This window comes from Portunus trituberculatus, chromosome 47, assembly GCF_017591435.1.
Source record: "Portunus trituberculatus isolate SZX2019 chromosome 47, ASM1759143v1, whole genome shotgun sequence".
In the NCBI taxonomy this organism is placed as follows: Eukaryota; Metazoa; Arthropoda; class Malacostraca; order Decapoda; family Portunidae; genus Portunus; species Portunus trituberculatus.
Window position 1 is genome coordinate 24,908,818 of NC_059301.1, and position 24,432 is coordinate 24,933,249.

Consider the following 24,432-nt stretch of genomic DNA (forward strand, 5'->3'; position numbering starts at 1 on the left):
CTTCGTTAGCCTGAAACACCTGCCCGTCACGCCCTGCCTCAGGTGGGATTTAAATATGAATGGAGCACGAAGGAGAGAGAGAGAGAGAGAGAGAGAGAGAGAGAGAGAGAGAGAGAGAGAGAGAGAGAGAGAGAGAGAGAGAGAGAGAGAGAGAGAGAGAGAGAGAGAGAGAGAGAGAGAGAGAGAGATTCTTGTTATCATTTTTTCCACTTATAAATCTATTTTGTTTAATACAATATCTAATCTATGTTAGTATAAATCAATATCAATTTACAAAACTTTTATAATCAGATTATTTATATTAGTTACTGAGAAAAACTACAAACTCACACTCACACACACACACACACACACACACACACACACACACACACACACACACACACAGAGAGAGAGAGAGAGAGAGAGAGAGAGAGAGAGAGAGAGAGAGAGAGAGAGAGAGAGAGAGAGAGAGAGAGAGAGAGAGAGAGAGAGAGAGAGAGAGAGAGAGAGAGAGAGAGAGAGCACCGTTACCATACGAAATGCCTATGTACATAATGATAGTGAGTGTGGAGATTGTGGTGGTGGTGGAGATACTTGGTGGTGATAATGTTGATGGTGATGGAGGAAAATGTCTAAAGTTGTAGAAACACAGCCTAGATTTTTTTCCTTCTCGTACAAGCACAGCTGGATATGCTTTTCTGTAACTTTTTATGCATTTATGGATGAGAATATTTCATCCTGGCGGTGCTGAGATGGGAGAGAAACTTGTGTCTGAATGTTTAGCCAAAGATGACCTTGTGTGTGTGTGTGTGTGTGTGTGTGTGTGTGTGTGTGTGTGTGTGTGTGTGAGAGAGAGAGAGAGAGAGAGAGAGAGAGAGAGAGAGAGAGAGAGAGAGAGAGAGAGAGAGAGAGAGTACAAGAAAACACAAAAGAGGGAGAAAAGGAGAGAATAAAGAAAAGTGAAAAAAAAACGAACCCAAGGCACGAAAAGCATGACTAATCTGCATCCACAAATTAGAGCAAACAGAAATCACATGCACGAACATCGCATTTCAAAACCTCCCTTACTTTCCATCTCCCTCCCACTCCCACTCTCACTCTCACTCTCGCTCACCCCTCAAGTGCCTTCACAACACACCGACACCGAACAAGTCCCAACTCCCACACACCACCACCACCACCACAACACCACACCACACCACACACCACCCTGAAGCACCGCGCCGCTAATATGGCCAGACACTAACGATCCAATCACCTACATCCATTACCTCCCTGAGAGACAGGTAACATGGCCTCCACTTACCGTGTTGGGCGGCTGATCCACCTTGATGACTGTGTGGAGAGCCGCCCGCCCCTCGCCCACCGGGTTGCTCACTTCCACCCATGGCCGGTACTCCCCTGGCAGCTGGTATTTGTGCTTCGCCTGGCCGGGAGGAGATAGAAAGGGGTGAGGAACATAAATCAGGACCTTACTCTTGCCTTGATGTTAGTAGTGAGAGTGGTAGTGGTGGTGGTGGTGGTGGTGGTGGTGGTGGTGGTGGTGGTGTATTACTACTAACACCAAAGGAAAGTATTGGCTGATAGGGTTGCTTTGGTGGTGTTAAATGTTGGTTGGAAGAGAGAGAGAGAGAGAGAGAGAGAGAGAGAGAGAGAGAGAGAGAGAGAGAGAGAGAGAGACAAACAGAAATACGGACGCACACACACACACACACACACACACACACACACACACCTAACTAATCTAAAAAAAAAACAACCCTGCCTAATCCAGCGAATGAGACCAGAAATGAGAGAAACAATAAAAACATTAACACAAAATGCATTTCCTTCTGTCCAGCCGAGCCTTTACTGAACAACCTAACTACATCAACCTGCCATGCACTAACCTCGGCCAGCCAGGGACCTTCAGGGTGGGTCAGAGTGGGCTGGAGGAGGACCTGCGTGCCATCATCAGTGTGCAGGGTGACAAGATGGAGGAGGGAGCCGTTGGCCACCTTCACTGTCATCACCACCTCCTCAGTCGCCCGGGGGTGTCCACGGTCGCCTTGAAGCAGTAGCAGGTGAGTCTCGGATGCACTGAGGACAAAGACGAGGTTGCAATTAGCGTCACCTTGCTCACTGCTGCCCTCCCCTCTCTCTCTCTCTCTCTCTCTCTCTCTCTCTCTCTCTCTCTCTCTCTCTCTCTCTCCAGCTCTCTGTCTCAGTATCACATGCAAGCAAGTTACAAGGTACGGTGGGTGATGATGCATGAGATGTTGTTTGATGCATATCGACGACTGAGTAAGAATTAATCATACACTTAAAATGTAACTTGACCTTCACAGGAACGAGACAAGAGTTCACAGGCATTATCTCTTATTACCATTCTGTAACGTTTCTGCATAGTTTTCTATTGTTTTTCTCATCGTCAAGCACACATTCTTTCTCTATAACGCACCTGTTTTTCTTCTGTACGCATGCGACAGAGATATGACGTACTCGTACTAACTACAAAGCATATAAGTAATTGTTTTGTGCATCAAGTAAATAAATAAAAGATCAGATTCAATTTTCGGCCGCGGACGTGTCTTAATATTTCCCTTATATACGTGTGTAAGTCATAAGATGGAGAAAATAGAGTAAGGCAATGCATACGTGATTGCTGATGGCTTAGATAGGCTGCCTCCCCCCACTCTGGCCCCCTCGCACCCCCTTCTGTACCCTGGTCGCTCTGCATAGTAAATTTCGCCACGGGAACTTGCTACACTACTACACTACGTGTGTATATGTTAATATGCTCTTCATGAACTGTTCCGATGCTCTTCCTTTGTTCTGGTGGAGCACGGCGGCGCCTGGCGTGCCCCTCGCCCCGTGTCCCGGTGGCTGCGAGGTGACGTGCTGGCGTGGTGGCGTGGGCTCCTCGACCTCGCAGGGTCACGCCGCGTACCTTACCGGCCGCGCCCATTGTCTACAGAATAAACATTAAAAGAAATCATCAAATAATACTGACGTGGCAGTGTCGTCCCTCTCCCGGACAAAGGCGCGGGTCAACAAGCCGGCCCCCGCCCCTGGCCTCCCGGCGCCGCACTAATGCCGCGCGAGGAAGTACATGGGAACATTTGCACTCTGACATGATGGCTCGTAAAAACCTGGCTGACGTACACCGGAGAAAACGCGGACATAAAAAGGAAGAACATGAGGGAAGAGTTACGCTTGAGGACGCCTCGCCGCCCTGAGACCCCGCTAGTCCGACCCGCCCCGCCCCCTTGAGTATCGCGCCGCCCATCACCCAACTCACGGCTATAATTAAGATAAATCCAGGCGTGGCGGCCCCAGGGAGAGAGCAGTTGGGGGACAGGTGACGGGGGTCCTGGCGGCAGCAGAGCCCCGCACGCCCATGGGGTGGTGGCGAGCGGGATCATGAAGAGGGTGGGTGGTGGAGCAGGGAGGGGGATTCGCTGCACCCTCGGTCACGCTGGCAGTTACGTGTACTCCTCTTCCCTTCCTCTGCTTCTACTTCTTCCTCTTCCACTCCTGAACTCGCCTCCTACCTCCATTTCAATCTCGTCTAAAGAAACAAGCCCTGACAGCCGCGGTATCACTGGCCGCGCCGCACAGCTCTCCTCGCTGTCCACCATTCAGAAGGTAAATAGAAAATAAGTCTGCAAGTAGGCTGGGCCGCACGCCTCACCCAGCCCACCAAGCCGGATTTGAATTTCGCGCCTGACCTGCCCTGACCCCTGGCGGACGGTGCATATATTACCAGACAGGGGAGAGCAACAGAGCATCCTCCTCTTGGAAATTCAGATGTGTTTGGGTCACTCAGAACCTGCTGTTAACCTAATAGTTGAATATTTCTGACGGGGGCATACAGTGGTGGAGGGCATGAGACCTTGCCCGGTGCCTGATAGAGGTATCTGGATATTCGCAACGCGGAGTCTTCGAAAATATAACTTACTAGAACGGTCTCAATAACAATCAGACTCGGAAACCTGGGATCATGGCAGTGCTTCTGTTGTATATACCAGACTGGCGAGTGAGATGCGGCGAAGTGAGTGCTGCGAGGTCCCTGGCAGCGAGGCGGAGAGGAGAGGGATGCAATGAGTTAGGTAAACACCGTCATGATGATACGAGCACCAGGTCAGTGTTGAGGGATGTTAAATATTGCACGCTGCATCGACCACAAACGAAAAAAAAAAGTGTAGAGCAAATAAACTACAGTCCATCCACGCTGTAAATAGTTTAAAGATACAGTGTTGTGTAGAAAGAGAAGTAGAGGAAATACCATAATCATTACATCACACAATGATCAGATTCAAATATATGCCATTTAGTTTTTGTTTCCTTTACATGTTAAGTCTCTCTCTCTCTCTCTCTCTCTCTCTCTCTCTCTCTCTCTCTCTCTCTCGGTTGTACAGGACGTGGCAGGACAGCATTCTCACCACCAGGGCTGTGCTCACTGCGTCGCCCGGTGAAGGTTGTCTCAAAGCGGCTCAGCTCTCTGGCCGCGCCTAAATTGGCTCGGTAATCAGGCAGGATTAAACATTGCCCAGGAATATCTTGAGAGAGAGAGAGAGAGAGAGAGAGAGAGAGAGAGAGAGAGAGAGAGAGAGAGAGAGAGAGAGAGAGAGAGAGAGAGACTTAACATGTAAAGGAAACAAAATCTAAATGGCATATATTTGAATCTGATCATTGTGTGATGTAATGATTATGGTATTTCCTCTACTTCTCTTTCTACACAACACTTATTGTCCATAAAGCTATCTATAGCTTATAAAGGGCTATTTGTCGTGGTAAACTATTTTTTTCTGTTAATCCATGTACATAAGACAAATATGATAAAGTGAGAGAGAGAGACAGACAGACAGACTGACGCCAGGCATCATAAAGACAAGCAAACACTGACACAATCGGTAAATTCATCCATAAAGAGGATACTCGTACAATATAAATATAAATGAAAAATGAAATAATAAATCAAAATAGAAACAAGCAGGAAAGAACACACACACACACACACACACACACACACACACACACACACACACACACACACACACACACACACACACACACACACACACACACACACACACACACACACACACACCATGAAACTACAACAAGACAACACAAAAGAGAAAACAGATATACAAAACCACTACCATATAACCTTACCTGTCTTTCACCTTCACCTTTCCTTGTTTTTGTTTTTTTTCTCTTTACTACCACGTGTTAAGTTTCTCTAAATTTACAATGCGGTCGGGATAAGAAAAGTTTGTTGTTTTTATTTTTAGCATTTTTTTCTTACCTATTTGTTTTCCTTTTTGGTGTGTGGGAGGCGGTTAAGAGAGTGAGGGAAATAAGTGAAATGGTGTAGAAATCGCTGTGGCCGAGCTGCCGCTATAAAGATTGTAGACGTGACGATGGTTTAAATGAAATAGTGGTGGGAGGTCGAGAAACTGGAGAAAAAAAGAAAAAAATGACCACGACTGTTGCTTGCGCTGTGAGAGAGAGAGAGAGAGAGAGAGAGAGAGAGAGAGAGAGAGAGAGAGAGAGAGAGTCAAGGTGCTAGCTAGGACAAGCTGAAAACTGTGTGAAGAGAGGAGACGGTGATGGTGATGTAGACTAATGCAACACTGGAGGAGAGAAAAACAGAGAAGAAACAAGGAGAGTGTGAGAGTATACAACAGGTGACGCATTCCCTCTATACATATACCTAAGTACACACCACCACCACCACCACTAGTACCATCACCCTACCACCCATCACCTACGCCTGGCCACTGACCCCCGCGGGATTCACCACCACCACGACCAAAACCACTACCACTACCACTACCAGCACCATCACCACCATTGCCCATTACAGTATGACGCCCCGAGGAAGGAAGGGAGAAGCCACGCCACGGAGTAGCTAACATGCACACGAAGACGGGAGCCATTTAGGGATAAATAGAATAACGCGCCTGGCAACATTACTTCACCTGGTGGCTCTCTTCTCTCTACCTGGGAAGATTTGGCAAGGGATTTCTTTTGGGTGTGCGGTGTTGCCATTCCTCGGTTCCTCGGTTCCTCGGTTCCTTGGTTCCTTGGTTCATCCTCGTGCGTGGTGTGGTGGGGTGTATTCAAATTTTTTTATGAAAGTTTTGGTTCCCGTCTTTCTTTTTTGCAGTGTGTGTGTGTGTGTGTGTGTGTGTGTGTGTGTGTACTTTCTTGTGTTCTAAAGGAGGAAGAGAAGGAGGCACAGAAGGAGGAGGAGAAGAATGAGGAATATGTACAGAGTTTTGGTGTGTGTGTGTGTGTGTGTGTGTGTGTGTGTGTGTGTGTGTGTGTGTGTGTGTGTGTGTGTGTGTGTGTGTTGTTGATTCAAGGTAAGTCTTCAGTCTAGTTAGGGTTGAGTTATATGGACCGCATTTGTAAATTTACCGTGTGTGTGTGTGTGTGTGTGTGTGTGTGTGTGTGTGTGTGTGTGTGTGTGTGTGTTAGGGCTGAGTTATTTAAGATGTACTTTTAAATGCACTGTGTGTGTGTGTGTGTGTGTGTGTGTGTGTGTACTTACGTATACCTCAAAGCCCTAAGGATACGCCCCTGTACAACGTCGTCCTTCTCCTCCTCCTCCTCCTCCTTCTCCTCCTCCCCTTTATCTGACTACTTCGTGCTTGACCTTTGCATGAACTTGTAAAGTAATGAGGCTTAATTATACTTTGTTAATCTGACTTGTGTACTTGTTTTCCTCAGTGTTAACAAAGACCAAGGACCCTCATTAGCTATGCAGCACAGACTACGGAGACCCAGAACTCATTAAGTAAATAAGAATTAATTTAAATAAACTTCAAACATAGACCGTAAATTCTAACAAAGCATAAACACACGTGCACACACACACACACACACACACACACACACACACACACACACACACACACACACACACACACACACACACACACACACACACACACACACACACACACAGAAGTAACTATTATTTTGCCTCATTTCTCGTGCAAGAACTACAAATAACTACTAATAACACTCGCTCTCTTGCCACACACACACACACACACACACACACACACACACACACACACACACACACACAGTCTAGCAATAACAAGACTCTCCATCACCGCACTTTCTGACTCACACACACACACACACACACACACACACACACACACACACACACACACACACACACACACACACACACACACACATTCCCAAACATCCACTCATCACACAAACACTAACTTATGTGTCATTCACCAAACGATTCATCACGCACACTTTTTCACCCATTTGTCACAGTCGGTAAACAAATTTTCTCCCCCCTGTAACTTAGACACATCTGCGGTCACTATTTTTCGTGATGTCAAGGGTTACAGACTGGCAAGGTTATGCTCGCATAGTTACATATTATCGCCGTCTTCTTCTCCATTGCCTTGCTACATTTTCCACAAACGTTTCATTACCTCCCTTGAAAACGTTCCATTGTGCGTGTGTCAACCTTCCCCGCACGACCTTCTATACTTATTGCTCCTCCTTCATCTTCGCCTCCTTCACGTCCGCCAGAGTTATTCCAACAGAATGCTAGGCCCGTGTTTTGAAAAGTATTTGGGCTTCATAAGGACTATTTTCAAAGGCCATGGACATGATCAGTCTGGTTCTTACGAGTGTTTTTCTCTCTGATGATGCGGAATACTTGTTTGACTGCCATTACAATCATGGATACACAATAGAAGACCCTAATTACTTCCACTAAAGGCTGTTAAAAGTAGTAGAGATAAGATCTGGTAGTGTTTGGGAATGTGGTTCTTAGATCGTGTTTTCTTTTCCCCCTTTTTTTTATGTTTTTGCCCTAATTTAAACTTCATCGTGTTTACATTTGTTACATTTACATAACTTCGATAAACAATTACTCGAATAAGATATTACTACCAATTATCTCCAAAGTCACGTCTTGCACTCCAAAATATTCTTTCCACATCTCTTCTTACTCATTCCTGCCTTTTTTAAAATCTTCCCGCGGTCTCATTTCTACATTAATTCAACAAGGAAGAGATACTGTCTCCCTCCCTATCCTTCTCCCTCTCCCTCCACCCTCAACGAGATACAGATTAATATTCTCATGTGGTGAAACTTTCCTGAAATTTGAATTAACATTTATGAGATGGCCAAGGAGGAAGGGAGGAGGGATTTGAGGAGAGTGACTTTACGATGGAAGGAGGAGGGGGATGAGGAGGTGGAGGAAGATAGGGAGAGGGGAGGAAGAAGAGGACGATTTGTTACGACAGATGCGATTGGATACCAAGTTTTTATCGTCATCATAGGGAAGAGGACGTCGAGGAGTGATTGACTGATGCAGTGATGAGGGAGGAAGAGAAACAGGATAAAAAATATGATAAATGTATTACGAGAAAGTAGGGGAGATCAAGAGAGGAGGAGGGGGAAGAGAAGCAGGAGGAGGATGGTGGGTGGAGGGACGGATGCCACGGAGGATGGATGAATATGGGGAAAGATGAAATGAAGGCAGAAACAGGAAATGAATGAGGAAAAGAAAGAGAAGGAAGAGGAGGAAGAAGAGGATGAAGGGTGCATAGAAGATAACGATGAAGAAATTAATGTTGCACCTTGTCTAATATCGTGTAAAACCAAAGCAAGTACTACACACTTCCCTCTTTCAGTAAGTTTGTCTTTTTAACTATAACAACAAATTGGCATACTTTTTTTACATTTCATAAAACATCATACTCTATATCATTTACTAATCTTAGACACTCAATTTTGCACTGCTGTCTTTTAAACTACACATAGAAAGAACAAATATTATATTATTATTGTGAATTATTTTACTTATGTATTCTAATAGAGGTCTGAATGGTAAAAAAAAGAATGACCAAAGCTGTAAATAAAAAGGAGAACCTAAATTTCAAGGCATAATACCTACTACACTCTCCTAAATGGAAATTATGGAACTAACCTCTTATTTATTATGTATTTATTTCTACAGGACCGTGAAAGGCAACATAGATAACCAAACAGTAAAAAAAAAAAAGAGTCAAGGCAGAAAACATCAACACAGTTTTCTAGATACTCAATTTAATACCAACCTCTTAAATATTCCTACAAACAAGGCAGACACAAAACTAATCCCCTATTCCCTACCTATTTCTACAGTGCTCTCAGTGATAACAAAGATAAGAAAATACAATAAAAAAAATGAGCAACACAAAATTTTAGCTAACTTATTTCGTATCAGAATCTTCTTGAATTCCTTCCGTAGTTAAACATAACTAGCTTAACTTTCTTTGACCTATTTATTTCTACAGCACTCTGAATAATAGCAAAAGAAAGAGTTCAGGCAGCAAGCCACCCGGAGCAACACGGCGCAGGCATTTCTCAGCGAGGATATATTAGCTGGAGTAAAGTAAAGAAGTGTCCTGTTCTTTCTTGTGCTACTTAATTAGATGCATTGTAAGCAGGTAAATGTTGAAGTTGTTGCATTACATTAGCGTTAATTAAGGATATTGCACGAGTAACACTACGGTTAATGCTCTCTCTCTCTCTCTCTCTCTCTCTCTCTCTCTCTCTCTCTCTCTCTCTTCGCAGGTACGACTAATTCTATGGGATACAAACGCCCTTTCTCACACAAACTAATTACCTTACCTTCCTCCTCCTTATCCATCCACACCTACACCACCACCACCATCGTCACCACCACTGCCACCACCACCACCACCACCACCACCACTACCACCACCAGCACCACCACCGCGTTGGGAACATCAGCACACAGGACGCATCTTCAGTGTTTTTGTGTCTGTTTATTTTGCTTATTTTTTCTTCTACAACCGGTTCCCCATTATAAATTTCACGCCCCTGTAATTAAGGCAAACACGGAGGAGTACGAAAGGGGGAGGAGGAGGAGGAGGAGGAGGAGGAGGAGGAGGAGGAGGAGGAGGAGGAGGAGGAGGAGGAGGAGGAGGAGAAGGGAAATCAGAAGGTAAAGGAAGAGAAGGAGAAGGAGGAGGGAAAGGAAGAATAGTAGGAGGAAGAAGAGGAGAATCAATAGGAAGAGGAAGATGATGAACAAGAAGCGGTGGAGGAGGAGGAGGAGGTGGTGGAGAAAAACCAAACAAAGATTAAACAAAGGAAAGGGATGAGGGGGAAGAGGAGGAAGAGGAGGAACTATTCATGAGGAAGTTAATAAATTGTTTCTGTTTGATTATTGCTTCAACACTTTCATACTTACTGCGAGACCTTTAGCACTGCCCCCACGTTCACTGCCACAAACAAGCACTTCACCTCTTTAACGTACTACAACTAAGAATGTCACTGCAATTTAATCCTACCTCAATATAGACACTGCCACTCCAGTCATTAGTATTCCAACTACAAAGCAAGCAAAAGTGTAAAGCAAATAATCAGAAACGCTTTGATTTTTCCGTGGTGATTGCTTCAAACCTCGCAGGATATAACCACATACGCAGTTATCCAGAGAAAGCAGGTCATCAATTGTGTTATTCCAGTGAATCAAAAGTATCATCAAGTTAAATGCATTCCTTCAAACCTCGCAGGAATACAACTATACAAAAGCAATTATCCAGAGAAGGTAGATCATCAGTTGTGTTATTCCCGTGAACCAAAAGTGTTATCAAGTTAGACGCATTGCTTTGTCATAACTTTAACAAAAAGAATCATTAGAAAGAAAGAAGGAAAGAAAGAGATATTAAAAAAGAAGAGACATCGAATAAAAACTTCTCTTTCTGTTGCTGTCACAGTGGTGTTTAAGGTAATGGCTTCTTGGAAGTAAGGTTTTAAAGATGATGAATTGATATGGACTTGGATAATACTGGAGGCTTCCATAAACATTTCCTTTTGACAGTGTACAGCGCCCAAGAATTTGGCCCCAAGTGATGTCCTCTCTCCTGATGTGTTTGGCAAGAGAGAGAGAGAGAGAGAGAGAGAGAGAGAGAGAGAGAGAGAGAGAGAGAGAGAGAGAGAGAGAGAGAGAGAGAGAGAGAGAGAGAGAGCGTGTTCGTGTCTATGTGTGTATTTGTGTATGTGCGTACAAGCCAGTTGGGATACCGTGTGGTGGGTTTAACTTGCATAAAGAAGAGAACCATCAGCCATGTGGGAGATCAAGTGAGAGGGAAGAACACCTGGTAAGTGGCGAGGAACCTGTAAACGCAGAACACTTGGCGGGTAGAAGAGAACCTGTACGTGGGAGGCGCACATAACCTGCTTCCTAGAGGAGAGGAGAGAGGAGAGCTGCTAGAGGCCATGTGAGGTCAAGTGAAGAATAACAAGCCATTTCCTCCTGAAGCACATAATTTAAACCTCACTTAAAGTATTAAATCTCAGGGAAAAGTCTTGATTTACGAGCGGCGTCATCAGAGCTGGCGTGAAAATATACCTGCTTCAGATCAAACGGCGGGACGGCCAAGACTCAGCGACTAGCGCGTGAAAAATCTTACTTGCATGATGGATGTGGAGAGCAAATATGTATATGTATACGACACACACACACACACACACACACACACACACCTAATGCGTCTCACGGGCCACCAAAACGAACAGTCACTTTACATGTCAACGAATGAACACGCAGCATAAATCCCAGTCGCTGAGAGCACGGTGAAGCATAAAGCCAAGCCTCCCTGGGGACGCGCACCCTGAGCCCCACTGCACCCCAACGCACCCAGACACAACCCGCCTGCTGTCACTCACACACCTAACCCTGACCTGACCCCTTCCCTTGACCTGGCTTTAGTTGCAGGCAAACATTATGTGTTGATGGAGTATACAGATTATGCATGATTACCTTTGCAGTCCCTGATACTTTTTTTTGCATCAGACTGCTTAGGTGGAAATACGTGCAGGCCGTTTTGCAGAATATGTTCCAAATGTTGTCCGTGATAATGAATCATTCACTTTAGCACATAGATTAGTCATGACCTCATCAGGACTTAGGGATTATAGCGGTGCATTAAAAGTGAAAATAATCATGTTGCTAGCTTCCTGGGGAGTGGAATTATGTTGGCTATTAAATTATGTGGTTCAGAGATAGTGGTGGTGTGCATTAAAGGAGGTGGTTCAGTGTTTTATTTTATCTTTCTACGTGTTTTCTTGTGCGTCACCTTGTTTACAAGATCTAACCTGTGTTTATTTAGTTAAGCTTATTCAGTAGCAGCAGCACAGACAGCAGCAGCACCAGCAGCAGCAGGAACAGTAGTAGTAGTAGTAGTAGTCTTAGTAATAGTAGTAATAATAGTAGCAATAGTAGTAGTAGTAGTAGTAGTAGTAGTAGTAGTAGTAGTAGTAGTAGTAGTAGTAGTAGTAGTAGTAGTAGTAGCAGTAGCAGTAGTAGTAGTTCAATTATTATTATCATTATTGCCACCACCATAAGCACTATTGCCATCATTATTATAACTCACTCCGCCAATCCTCTTTGCACAGTGTAATGATAATTTCTGAAGCAAAATTAATGAGGTGTCGTTACTTACTAATTACACGGAATATAACAACTTGCTCCGGGCTGGACGTGATGGGTCGCTGCAGACACCGCCCGCTAATGTTTGGTGGCGTGATGGGAAAATATCATTAAGGCGCGTGCCCCACCGAACACTAAATCCATTATGTTAATATGAACAATTTTAGAATCCTTACATTTATATATATATTTTTTTTTTCTTACCTGCTGAAAGGCGAGGTAATGCAGGGAAGTAATGTTTAAGAATAAAGTTGAGTATGGCTGAGTATGAAAAGTTCTTTGTGGAGGGTTGGAATGTAACAATGGGACGGTGTTTACTTATCTATAATTACTTCTTCATGAGTACAAAAGGTGAAGAATGATGTAATGGTAATTGTTGTTCCTGTTTGTTGGACATATTGTATAATGAATTTTCTTTACATGCATATCTGTTTTCTATATTTATTTGTTTATTTCCTTGATTTATGGATCAAGACAACTCCACGTAACATGAAAAAGCTTTTGAACGTATTATTTTCCGTCTCAGTATTAAGAGACAATTGAGTGATTTTTTTTTTGCTACTTTTTGCACTACTACTTAGTTTGCCTACTTTACACGTTAAAATAATAATTACTATATACATATCCATTAAAATTCTCAAGGATAACCAGCCTCCTCCACACACACACACACACACACACACACACACACACACACACACACACACACACACACACACACACACACAAAAGAAGACATATCCTATCTATCCATTAATACTGGCAGCAGTAACTAGCCTCCTCCACACTCACACGAAAAATAAGGCTAAAAAAAACTATCGATCTATTTATTCACTAAGTCTGTCAGGAATAGCCAATGTATAATTGCGGCAGTTCATACACTGACGATAAACTTATTACTACGATTCACACTAATGCTGGCGAGCCGAATATCAAGAGTCGAGTTCCAACTAACCCTCAAATAGCAACAGATGAGAGGAAAAGAAAAAAAATAATCCTCGGACTTAATAATATCAGCTTGTGGGTGTGTTGGGAGAGGGTCCGGGGGGAATGCGATGCTGCACAGGGGCGGAGAGGGAATGAAGACGGTCAAGCGTGAAACAACATAATGAATGAAAACAAGTGTAAATACCAGCGTGTCAAAGCAGAGTAATGAAGGATAAGTGGCTCGCTTGTGAAGTGGAAATTTCTGCTTCTGGTTTATATACTTTTTTCTTCTCTCCCCTTCTCTCTCCTCTCTCTCTCTCTCTCTCTCTCTCTCTCTCTGCAGTCTGGGTCAGCGGTATAGCACAAAGGAAGTAACATAAGGTCAGTCAAGGGGCAAGATAGCGGTCATTTTCTTGGTGACCTTGTACCAAATTATTTTTACATCCACTATTTCATTTTTAATCGTAGACGCAGGAGCGACATACACAAAATTGGGGTACGATTACACTTTTTTCTTAACCTAACATACGATTCACCAAGAGCAGAGAACACAACACGACCTTGAAGAAAAAAAAAAATATAAGCTTCATTGTAGTTTTGAAGGAGTATAAGTATCATGCATTTCATTAGCATCACGTAGTTAATATGATTGTGTTTGTTGTGCTGCTATTTGGAATAAAATTTTTGACCGTATCTTCAAACGTATTGTTTTATTATCTTTAATGATTTTGACAGTTCGTGATGACAGTCATTGAAATTTTCAATGTTGTTTTCACGAATTTAGTGATAATTTAAAAATCATTCTCTTCTGATGGAGGAAAAAAAACGAACAAATATGAGAATCTGACTATTATTTCTGTGGTCATTTAATATAGTCTTTATGAGTGTCTATAGCGTTTATCAGTAGAATCCTGTCAATCACAGTAAATGTTATGGACTCAAAGCCACTGAAATGCATAATGAAGATTTGAATAATATTTTCTGTATCACTGTGGTCTTAAGATGCAGTTCTTATGAAAAGCTACAACCTTTAACCATTTCCCACGTTATGCAACCATTCACGTCACAAAGGATAATGTATGAAATCTTTATAAGCGTCTAGAAGAAAGAGAAGATTTTAGAATAATGAGTTTTGGAATTTCTAGCAAGTGTAATATTCAAAAGTGATTGCAAAACTATGTGAATTGCCTCAGAGTGCTTAGTAATAAAGGAAAGACGTGCTAAACAAAAGTGAAAGTGTTACGAATAGAAAAACTTTATTCATAGTGATAACTGGGAGACTCAATCATTCAAAATACATAATAAGAACCTAAAAAAAAAAAGATATCCTTGTATCTTAGTAGCCATAAGAAACATTCCTTATAAAAAAAACAGTCTTACATAATATAACCAAAAGTGTAGGGAGATTCAGGACACAAAAAATACATCGCTTGGTTTTGTGGAGACTGACGTGGCGTTGTCTGTCGCGTCCTGCTGCCTCACAAAACAACACACACTCGCCATCACCATGACTGGCTCGACAACCTGATGCTGAGTCTACAGGGGACAGCGATGCATAATGTCTCTGTAAACACACACACACTGTCAAGCCTGATAAAAGTACCCTCAATGGCCCCAGCCAGGAAGACGGTACGACTGCCAGGCGCCCCGTCAAGTGTGAACGACTCTGACCTCTCTTCTTGCCCTCAGATCCGCATTTCCTCCTTCCTATAGCTTCAAGTGTTTCAGAAGAGGAGCATAAAGATACGTCAGAAATTGAATTGGATAACTTTCTTGGGGGAGAGTATTCTATATATTATCATCATTTTTTTTTCGGAGTAGCATATTGAGGAAGTTTATTTTTTCTGATTCCTTCTCTTTCATATTTATACTCTTGCCCATATTCCTTAACACATAAAAATGATTGGCATTCTTTGGACTCTTGTTACGGATATTTATCTCTTTTAAAGCTACGAAGATTATATATCGTGTTCTCATGTTATTTTTTTTTCTCTCTCTTCTCTATAAGTGATAATTCATGGCAGGTTATGGGCCAATTTATTTCCCTAAACCTTAAGTAACTTCTTTCTTCATGTAAGTATTCTAGGCGTTTAAACTTCTACGTCTTTCATCCTCACAATTTTCAAAGACCACAGAGATGATAATTCGTACACTCATATTTCCCACAACTGAATCCTTGCAAAACCGCCATTAAAATCAGGAAAACTCACTTGAAAATCCTTGTAACTTCGACAAGAGCCTTTTAAAAGTAGTTGCGATAAGACGCCGAAACATTAGAGAATTCAGTGCTCAGGTTAAGGAAGGCAGTGTGACCCGCCGCGCGACCCCTGACCCAATACCTGGCTCTTCCCTCGTACCCTCCGGAACACTGCCGGCAAAACTTGAGCCATTAGTGTCATTCTCCCGGACCAAAGACTTCTTGCAACCCAATTACGACACACAATAGCTGGTTGGGTCCTCTTCCCTCCATCCCTTTCCTGACCCTCTCTCTCACTCTCTCCCTCTCTCCCTTCTGTCCCTCTCTCCCTCCCTCTCTCTCTCTTCTCTGCCTCTTGCCACCCACTACTGTCCTCCTCTTCCTCTGTATTCTCTCGCACTTTTACAGCTCTTACCTACACTCTCCCTCCCCGTACTATGTTCTTGACTTTTTTGCTGTTCCTTTATTTTTCTCTTCTACGTTGCCTCCTTTTTCTCCTCTGCCTTCCATTAACTTCTGTCCATCCTTTGTCTCCCGTGTCCCACTTCCCCTTTTACTCTCCTCCTCCTTTGCCTACTTGTTCTTTACTCTTTTTCAATTGTTCCTTTATTTCTCCCTCCTACTTTGCTTTCCTTTTCTCCTCCTTCCTGTTGAATCTTTGTCCACCCTTCCTCTTGTTTCTCTTTTCCTCCTCCTCCTCCTCCTCCTCCTCCTACTACTACTACTACTACTACTACTACTATTTCTATACTCCTTTAGAAAATCTTATATTCCTTTCTTACTTTACTTTCCTTCCCTCCTCTACCTTTCTTTGAGTCTCTGTCTATCCTCCTTTTCCTCCTCCTTCTTTTCTTTCCTCTCCTCCTTCTCCTCCTCCTCCACCTCCCACGCCCACGTTACCGAAATTGCGGGCCATTATCAGGTGACCATTCTGAGCTCTTGACCGCCGTGGCTAATTTCAGGCCGTGGTCACTGCGGCTAATTCGAGACCTTGATGAATGAGGCTAATTATTGCCCCCGAGACCCGCGCGGCTAATGGCTGACCTTGACCATTGTGCTGTATGGAACGACCTCGCCGGCGGCCCAGACACGAGTATGCTGCTGCTGCGGGTGGTCTTGGTTATGGTTGGGGTCGTGGAGGTTTGGTTTGGTTTGGTTTGGTGCTTTTTTTTTTTGTTTTCTTAAGTTTTGTTTTTATTTTCTTGCATCTTTTCTATTTTTTTTTTTTTTTAGATATTTTTCATGTTACTTTTTGTGTTTTTATTGTCTTTTCTCGTTTTTTGTTTCTTCCCCCATCTCTCCCCCCCCCTCTCTCTCTCTCTCTTTCTCTCTGGACACCCACACGATCCTTATCTTCGTTCACCATCCACACCACTCAAATCATTCTACTACACACTCTACCACACATACGTACTATCGCTTCACACCACCAAGCCTCATCACTGAACACCTACGCTAAGCCTTTCCCTTTCACCCCAGTAAGCGGCAGCAGCAGAGAAGACCGAGAGGAATTATGAACAGTTGGAGTGTCGGAGGTTCTATCTTGGCCTTGGAGTGTTGTGCACCTTCACTTGAGCCGTTCAGTAATTGATATCTGAGGCACTACACGATTTCCAAGATACCAGCGACCGATCAGCGTGTTGAGGAGCGGAAATACGAAAACAAGAGGAGAAAGTAGTGAGGGAAAAACAAGAGGGGTCGGGTAGGTGGGTGGGAAATGTGAGATGAATTTAAACAATGATGAGAGAAAGAGACGGCTATGGAGGAAGGAAAGGAGGGGCTGTGAATATAATGAGGGAAGACAGGGGAGAGGGGAGGTGGTTTGGGGCCAGGTATATGATTGGATGGAGTAAGGGTAGACGGAGGGAAGGAGGGAGGGGGGAAGGAAGCAAACATGAGTGCGAGTGGAGTTCAAAGTTAAGGAGAGGAATAAAGGATAGAAAGAGTGTCTCGTTTACCTACAAAGTGGCTCAATTAATGATTTTTTTTTATGAAGTAACAATAAAGTCTTTAAAAATCCTTGATAATGAAGATAGAAAAAAAGAAGGAAAATTTAAAAATACTCAAAGGAAAAGAAAATTCATTGAAGCTTCTCATCTCCTGTTTTGATCTTGCTGTAGTAAACATTGAAAATTAAAATGCCTCCTTTGATTAAATATTTCTACTCTTGCCATCCCTCAGCATACTTCAACACTTCACCGTCTCTGGTAGGAAGGGAAATAGGTAAATAGGGTGACGGGAGGACAAGGATATTAGAATGTTAAGATGACGATGCTGAAAGAAAGGAATGTATGAGATATGAGAAGGGATGAAATAAAGATACGTGGGGAGAAAAACGGTGCAGATGTGACGGTGAAGCGAGAAATGAAGGCGAGGAGAGAGAGAGAGAGAGAGAGAGAGAGAGAGAGAGAGAGAGAGAGAGAGAGAGAGAGAGAGAGAGAGAGAGAGAGAACAGAATCTGACCAAAGAAAAAAGAAACAAGCATAAAAGAAAAAGAAAAAGAAAAAGAAAATGAGAAAAAGAACAAGAACAAGGACAAGAAATAAAAGAAAAACAAGGATGATAAAAGAGAGAGAAGAGGACGGGAGATGAGGGAGCAACAGCAGCAAGAGGAGGAAGAGGAGGAGGAGACACAGGACGAGGCATAATCGATTGGGCTTGGATGTGATCAATCGCCGCTTGTAATTACGTGTCGGGAAAGCGGCCTCGGGAAATTGTCGCCCCGCTAAATTGGTTATCAGGACGTAGCCAGCGGGCAGCGAGCGGGTCACGTGGAGGCAAACCAGGTGAGCGCAGGTGAGGTGAGGTGAGGTGAGATGAGGTGAAATGAGGTGAAATTACGTGAGGTGCGGTAATGTTGAGGTGTGGTTATGTACGTTTACGAGCATTTCAAATGGGTGCAAGTGAGGTCAGGTAAGATACGATGTGGCGTGATCAGGTGAGGTTAAATCAGGTGGAGTTGGGTAAGACTGAGGGCAGTTCAGGTGGGTTCAAGTGAAGTCAGGTAAGGTGAAGCCTGATAAGATGAAGATAAGTTAAGATGAGTTACGTATGGTTAATTAGTAGCATTCTAGGTAAGTTCAGGTGAGGTCAGGTAAGATGATACATGATTAGGTGAGGTTAAGTTAGGATGGGTTACGTGAGGATGATTAATTGCACTTTAGGTGAGTTCAGGTGAGATCAAGTAAGATAAAACGTGATTAGATAAGTTAGGATAGGTGAGGTTCAATAATGCTAATTAAAAAGCATTTCGAGTGGGATTAGATGAGGTTAGGTGGATGGAAGTGTGTTTGCGTAAGGTTCAGAGCAAAATAAGAGATTAGGTGAGAATAAAGTGATGCAGCAGGTCATGAGAAGTTTCAAGAGCCAGGTTAAGTTTTATGAGACTGAGTTAAATGACATAAAAAGTAAATGATAAGTAATAATGATGATAATTAGCGTGTATATATATAATGAGGGTTTTTTTTTCTTTCTTCTAGTTAAGATTTTTGTTTCTTTTTTGTACTTTTATTTTGTTTGTGTTTTCGTTTGTTTGATTGTTGTAGTCTGTTGATTGACAATGTACGAGTTTTGTTGATTTAATGACTGGTTTTTTTTATTGTTTTTACTGTTGTGTTGTAATTGTTGTTGTTGTTGTGGTGGTGGTGGTGGTGGTGAACAACATAATAGAACAATATAACGAGTAAAGGAAGAAAGATGAAAATAACTCAGAACTAAAACTAATACCATTAATATTGAGATCAGTACGAAGCATTTTGCATCCTGAGCTTCTGCTTCTCAACCGTCTTTTTGTAATGCTCTTCTTGCTTTTCCTCTTTCCACATCCTCCTCCTCCTCCTCCTCCTCCTCCTCCTTCTCCTCCTCCTCCTCCTCCTCTTCCTCCTCCTCCCTTCTCTCCTAACTTCCCTTCTCGAGGATTACCGACCCGCTGCAACTCTCCGTCCGTTTTCACGTTCCTCTGCTTACCTGCATAACTTTTCCCCGATGTTCTTTTTCCTCCAGCATGTGCTCTAAGGGAGTCGTCGTCTTTATAAGCATTTTTCTAGCCACGTTTTGAGGAATACTGGTGTGTCACGATTTTCCCTGCGTCTCGTGTTCGGCTTTGACTCGCAACGTTCGTGTCAAAGTTTCCTCGCCGGAGATGTTTCATGCGCCGCTAAACGTGCAAAGTCCTGCGAACCGAGTTTGTGAGCATTTTTCTACTTAGCGTCGGAGGAGAAAAGGATGATTTTTGGCTGCGTCTGACTTTTTCCCAGAGGACGTTACATGGGAGAGCTGATGCGGCGGAAGCTTAAAAGGATTGGGGGGTCTGCAAGGAGTGCCTTTTTTATCATTTCTGACAAGTACACAGAATATGTCAGGTTGTTGAGGACGTTAAGAAGGGCTACCTTCAGAGATGCATGAATTTTGGATAGACTACAGCATATAAATATTGATAGAATTTATCTTCAGTCTTAGGCAACATAGTTGTCTGCAGAATTACCTCGGAAGGTGATTAGAGAGTTCTCTGATCTAGTAAGCCTCGTATTTTCAAGACAGTGACTCGGTTATCTTTCCTTTTCCTCCTTGACAAAGAACGAGGCGGGACTGGACGGCTGACGCAGCGGCAGGAGGACGCCCATTGGGTCATCCTCTGTGGGCGGCGCTGCGGGTGTTGCGGTGAGGCAGGCAGCTTTATGAGGGCGGCCAGAGCCTTCACGAGGAGTGGAGAGGAGCTGCGATCACGCGACAACCTCAGCAACACACTTCATGCGGCGGGCTGTGTGCTGTGCCAACACACATCAAGTGGCTGTATTGCACAGCCGGCAGTGGCCACACACCAAAGGAAATCATGAAGACAGCCGTCGGCACTCACCATCCGGCAGCCTGGCAGGGACGAGTTGGACCCACAATAAAAGTAAAAAAATATATATATTTCCAGGAAACTAAACTCTAAGTCATGTGAAGCTGTGAAATATATACAGGATTTGGGCGCCCAGTCACGGGAAACATCACAGATGGCCGATAAGCCCGCAAATTTATGCACTATGTAAACCATGTCGATACTGCGAGGATCCGGAGCCCCGTCGTCTGGGTCCGGATTATCCTCGGGGCAGAGTGATGGCGCCTGAATCTGAGGCTCTTCGCCGCGTCGTCAGAGAAACAGTTTTCCCCGCGGGGCTCCGGCTCAGGCGTTGTGTTGTGTGAGGTACGAATGTCGATGGCGCGGGAGTCTCTGGCCCGCTGCAGTCTCAGGCCAAAGAAACACACGCAAAAAACAAGCAACAAACTTTCAAAGGTTCTCAGGTGCTGGCGCCTTAGGTGTATTTAACTTGGCAGGTTTGAATTCACTGTTTCCAAAAAAAAAAAAAAAGTCACTGCAATTAAGGTTACGGTGACCTAAATTTTACGGTGCGCTAGGTGCACCGTACCCTAATATTTCCGGGCACCGAGGGCACTGGGTTTGAAATTATTTCGAGGCAAGGCTCACTCGGGCGCGAAGTCTCCGAGGAATCGGGTGTTGCTTGACACTGAATCATCGGCGAGCTGGGGATGCCACGACCTAGACTTTCCACCACCCTGAATTATCGGTCCAGATGAAATCACTCGGGCATAAAATGATCCATGCCCGTGGCTGCCCCTCCTTCTCACCCCTGCACGCACACTCACACGCGCGAGCGCTCACACACACACACACACACACACACACACACACACTCACTCTCTCTCTCTCTCTCTTTCTTCTTCCTTCCCTTCTCCACAGCCCAGACTGCTTGTCCCGGAACCTAAACATTTCAAAATATTGCAGGAAAGAAGGTTCGACAACAAAAACAATAATGCTCGAAAATATCCCTGTTTGCTCCCTCGCTCTCCCCCTCTTGTGGGTCTGGGCGAGGCTGGGACGGCGGCGGCGACGGGAAGCGGGAGAAGGGAAGGGCAGGGCAGGGCAAGGGCAGTGAGGGCTGGAAGGAGGGAGGGAGAGAAGGAGAGGAGAGTCAGGGAGTGGAGGCAAGGAGGAGATTCTGAGATCCTCGGAAACAGGCCAGAACAAGAGGCCAGACCAGGGCCGACGGCTGAGACAAAGAAGGTATTATGTCGGAGGAAAATGCGTCTGACTGGCACACACCTCGCAAGATTTACTGACGTATCCCGCGGCTCCCATTTCGGTGTGGCTTGGGAAACACACTCCATATATCAGCTTTATCCCCTCTCGGCCCGCCCTCGTTGCTCTCCTGACGTTTGCTCTCTCCCGCAGGTTTTCTTTTACATGCAGGTATTCGTCTTGGTAATGTCCCGCCGCCCAAAATTTCAGCCCTTGGAGAAATAACACGAGGTCTCCCGCCAGAAGGTGACGGGCGGGCGAGGCGCAATTCAGGTGATGGGTCATAGGGCCAGTGGTGGTGGTGGTGGTGGTGGTGGTGTGAGTGTGGGGCCTTTAGCGTGCGAGAGGAGGTGGTGAGGTGTGTGTGTGTGTGTGTGTGTGTGTGTGTGTGTGTGTGTGTGTGTGTGTGTGTGTGTGTGTGTGTGTGTGTGTATACTGTCCGCAGCTCTTCCGTTTCTATTCATAACAGTCATCATTTTCTCGAAGAGGATGATAGAGATGAAAGCGTGTGTCTGTATTGATCTGTGTCCTCAAATCTCTCTCTCTCTCTCTCTCTCTCTCTCTCTCTCTCTCTCTCTCTCTCTCTCTCTCTCTCTCTCTCACTAGCACACCTCTCTTTTACTACACACACTTTGGGCCTCTCCTTTTCCTTCACCTCCCCTCCTTTCCTTCCTTTTTCCCTCCTCCGCCCCGCCACTCACGCCGGCACGCCCATCCTTCTTTCCCCTCAGGCACTTCCACTTTGCGCCCTCCAAACACATCATCACCATCCATCACAATAAGTTACTCCACATGCATTCCTCAAATAGATTGCTACCTCTTATCCCTCGTCCATTCTCTCATTTCTTGTTAGTGTTCGTGTTCTTGTTCATGTCGTATTATTCAAGATACGATGTGATTCTGTGGCGTGGTGATGGCAGGGGATGAAACTGTGGGTTATTGAAAAAAAATTATGAACACCTTTGATAGTTTTTGGTGAATATCGTAAACAGTGTAGCATTGAAATGTCAGTTGGTGTAAATGTGTTGGAGTTATCAGTATAAGCTCAAAAGTCTCTTGTATTTATTTCTATAGAATTTTGTGTGTGTGTGGTTTTTTTTTTTTTCTCTCAATCTTTATTAAGCCTTTAGCTGTTAATTGGTACATCTTTTCTTTATTGCTAATCACACTGAGACATCTTTGCTTGTTGTAGAGCCACCTGCAACCCCTAAGCAAGGTGGAGATTGCAGTCAATTCCTTTTAAACCCTTTCTTTTCAACATTACTTCTGGTGCTGTTCAGTGTTACGTGTCACTGTGAAATGGTTTAGTACGTTAATCTGCTGTTAAGTCAAGTAAACTCCTATTCTTACTTCTACACTGTTTTATATTTTTCTCTGTTTTAAGCACTCTGACTTGCTGGTCTTGTAGCTGAAACAGAATATTCGCCAGGTCAAGAGACTCACGGTCGAATAGAAGCGACAAACACATTAGAACTGAGCGGAGTACCTTAACCATCTTCTGACCGTGACTGCACCATCAGTACCTACAAGGAGAGATGTTGCATTCAATCACTGTTAATTCTTCAGGGTGTGCTATAATGGCTTTCCCTTCTGACTATCGTATATAAAGAAAAAATCAAACATGTACTCTCTCTCTCTCTCTCTCTCTCTCTCTCTCTCTCTCTCTCTCTCTCTCTCTCTCTCTCTCTCTCTCTCTCTCTCTCTCTCTCTCTCTCTCTCTCTCTCTCTCTCTCTCTCTCTCTCTCTCTCTCTCTCTCTCTCTCTCTCTCTCTCTCTCTCTCTTTCTCTCTTTCCTGAGGTCGTGCTAGAAAAAGGCAATGCTGAAGTGTGCTAAACTATCTAAAACTATATCTTTGTACCTAAGACGGCGAACTAATCAGTCAGCGCTCGTACTGAACCTGTGTAACACTGTTTACTTGAAGATCTCAAAGATAGGTTGACATGTTATAGACCAACAAACTTTCCCTTATCTTAAATAATCCTCCTCTTCCTCGTTTTCTCTAAGCACTCTGAGCCTGTACTCGTAAACGCTTTAGTCTCTCAGCAAGACTGTTTTCAGAGGTCATAGAGATACTTATTGAGGTTTTCATAGGTGTTTTTTTCTCCTTGATGGTGATGAATCTCTACTAATCTATCACTCGGAATATCAAAACAATCTTGAATGGCATTTACTTTCACCACAGCCTGTCAAAGTTAATATAAGTAAGACCCCTTAACGTTCCCTGAATCTTTTTCTCTCAGTCATCACACTGGTAAGATGCAATGTTCTCGTTATCTTGGTTCTCCTCCCGCTTATCATTTCTCTCACACCTCGTACACCTCACAAAGTTATTACTTCATTAAATCCACAAGGGTGTCAGGCTGTTCAGTGCTGGGGGCGAAGTGCTGAAACCAATGATCTTCACCTGGTTTACGGCAACATTACGCGTGATGGCAATGACGATGATACGGTGATGGTGACAATAATAGTAAAAGTAATCATGAACAAAGCACTACTACGCGAGACAACACTGCCGGACGTACAGCTGCCGGTGGTTCCCCGCTGGCAGGAACAAAGGAGTTGCATTAATGTTCACTAGATATAAAAAAAGAAAAAGAAAAAAAGGAACACATATACATCATGGAATAAAACCCACTCAAAGGCCAGCTGACGAGACAAATGCCATTATTAGCAAGAGTCAACCACTGACATTAAAATTTTATGACATTAAATGATGCATCTGCTCGTGTTAATATGCAGCCCCGAGGTATTGGGTTCTT

At 44.0% G+C, this 24,432-nt stretch overlaps 1 protein-coding gene across 3 annotated transcripts in view; it reads right to left on the reverse strand.

Annotated features, from left to right (window-relative positions):
• LOC123520860 overlaps positions 1-24,432 on the reverse strand; it is a 1,438,509-nt gene that overhangs the window by 1,263,778 nt on the left and 150,299 nt on the right. For all 3 annotated transcript variants that reach the window (XM_045283505.1, XM_045283504.1, XM_045283506.1), the window contains 2 exons: positions 1,872-2,061; positions 1,289-1,408 (listed from right to left, as the gene is read on the reverse strand). In XM_045283505.1, coding sequence (XP_045139440.1) covers positions 1,289-1,408; positions 1,872-2,061 — 310 coding nt within the window. The remainder of the gene's footprint in view (positions 1-1,288; positions 1,409-1,871; positions 2,062-24,432) is intronic.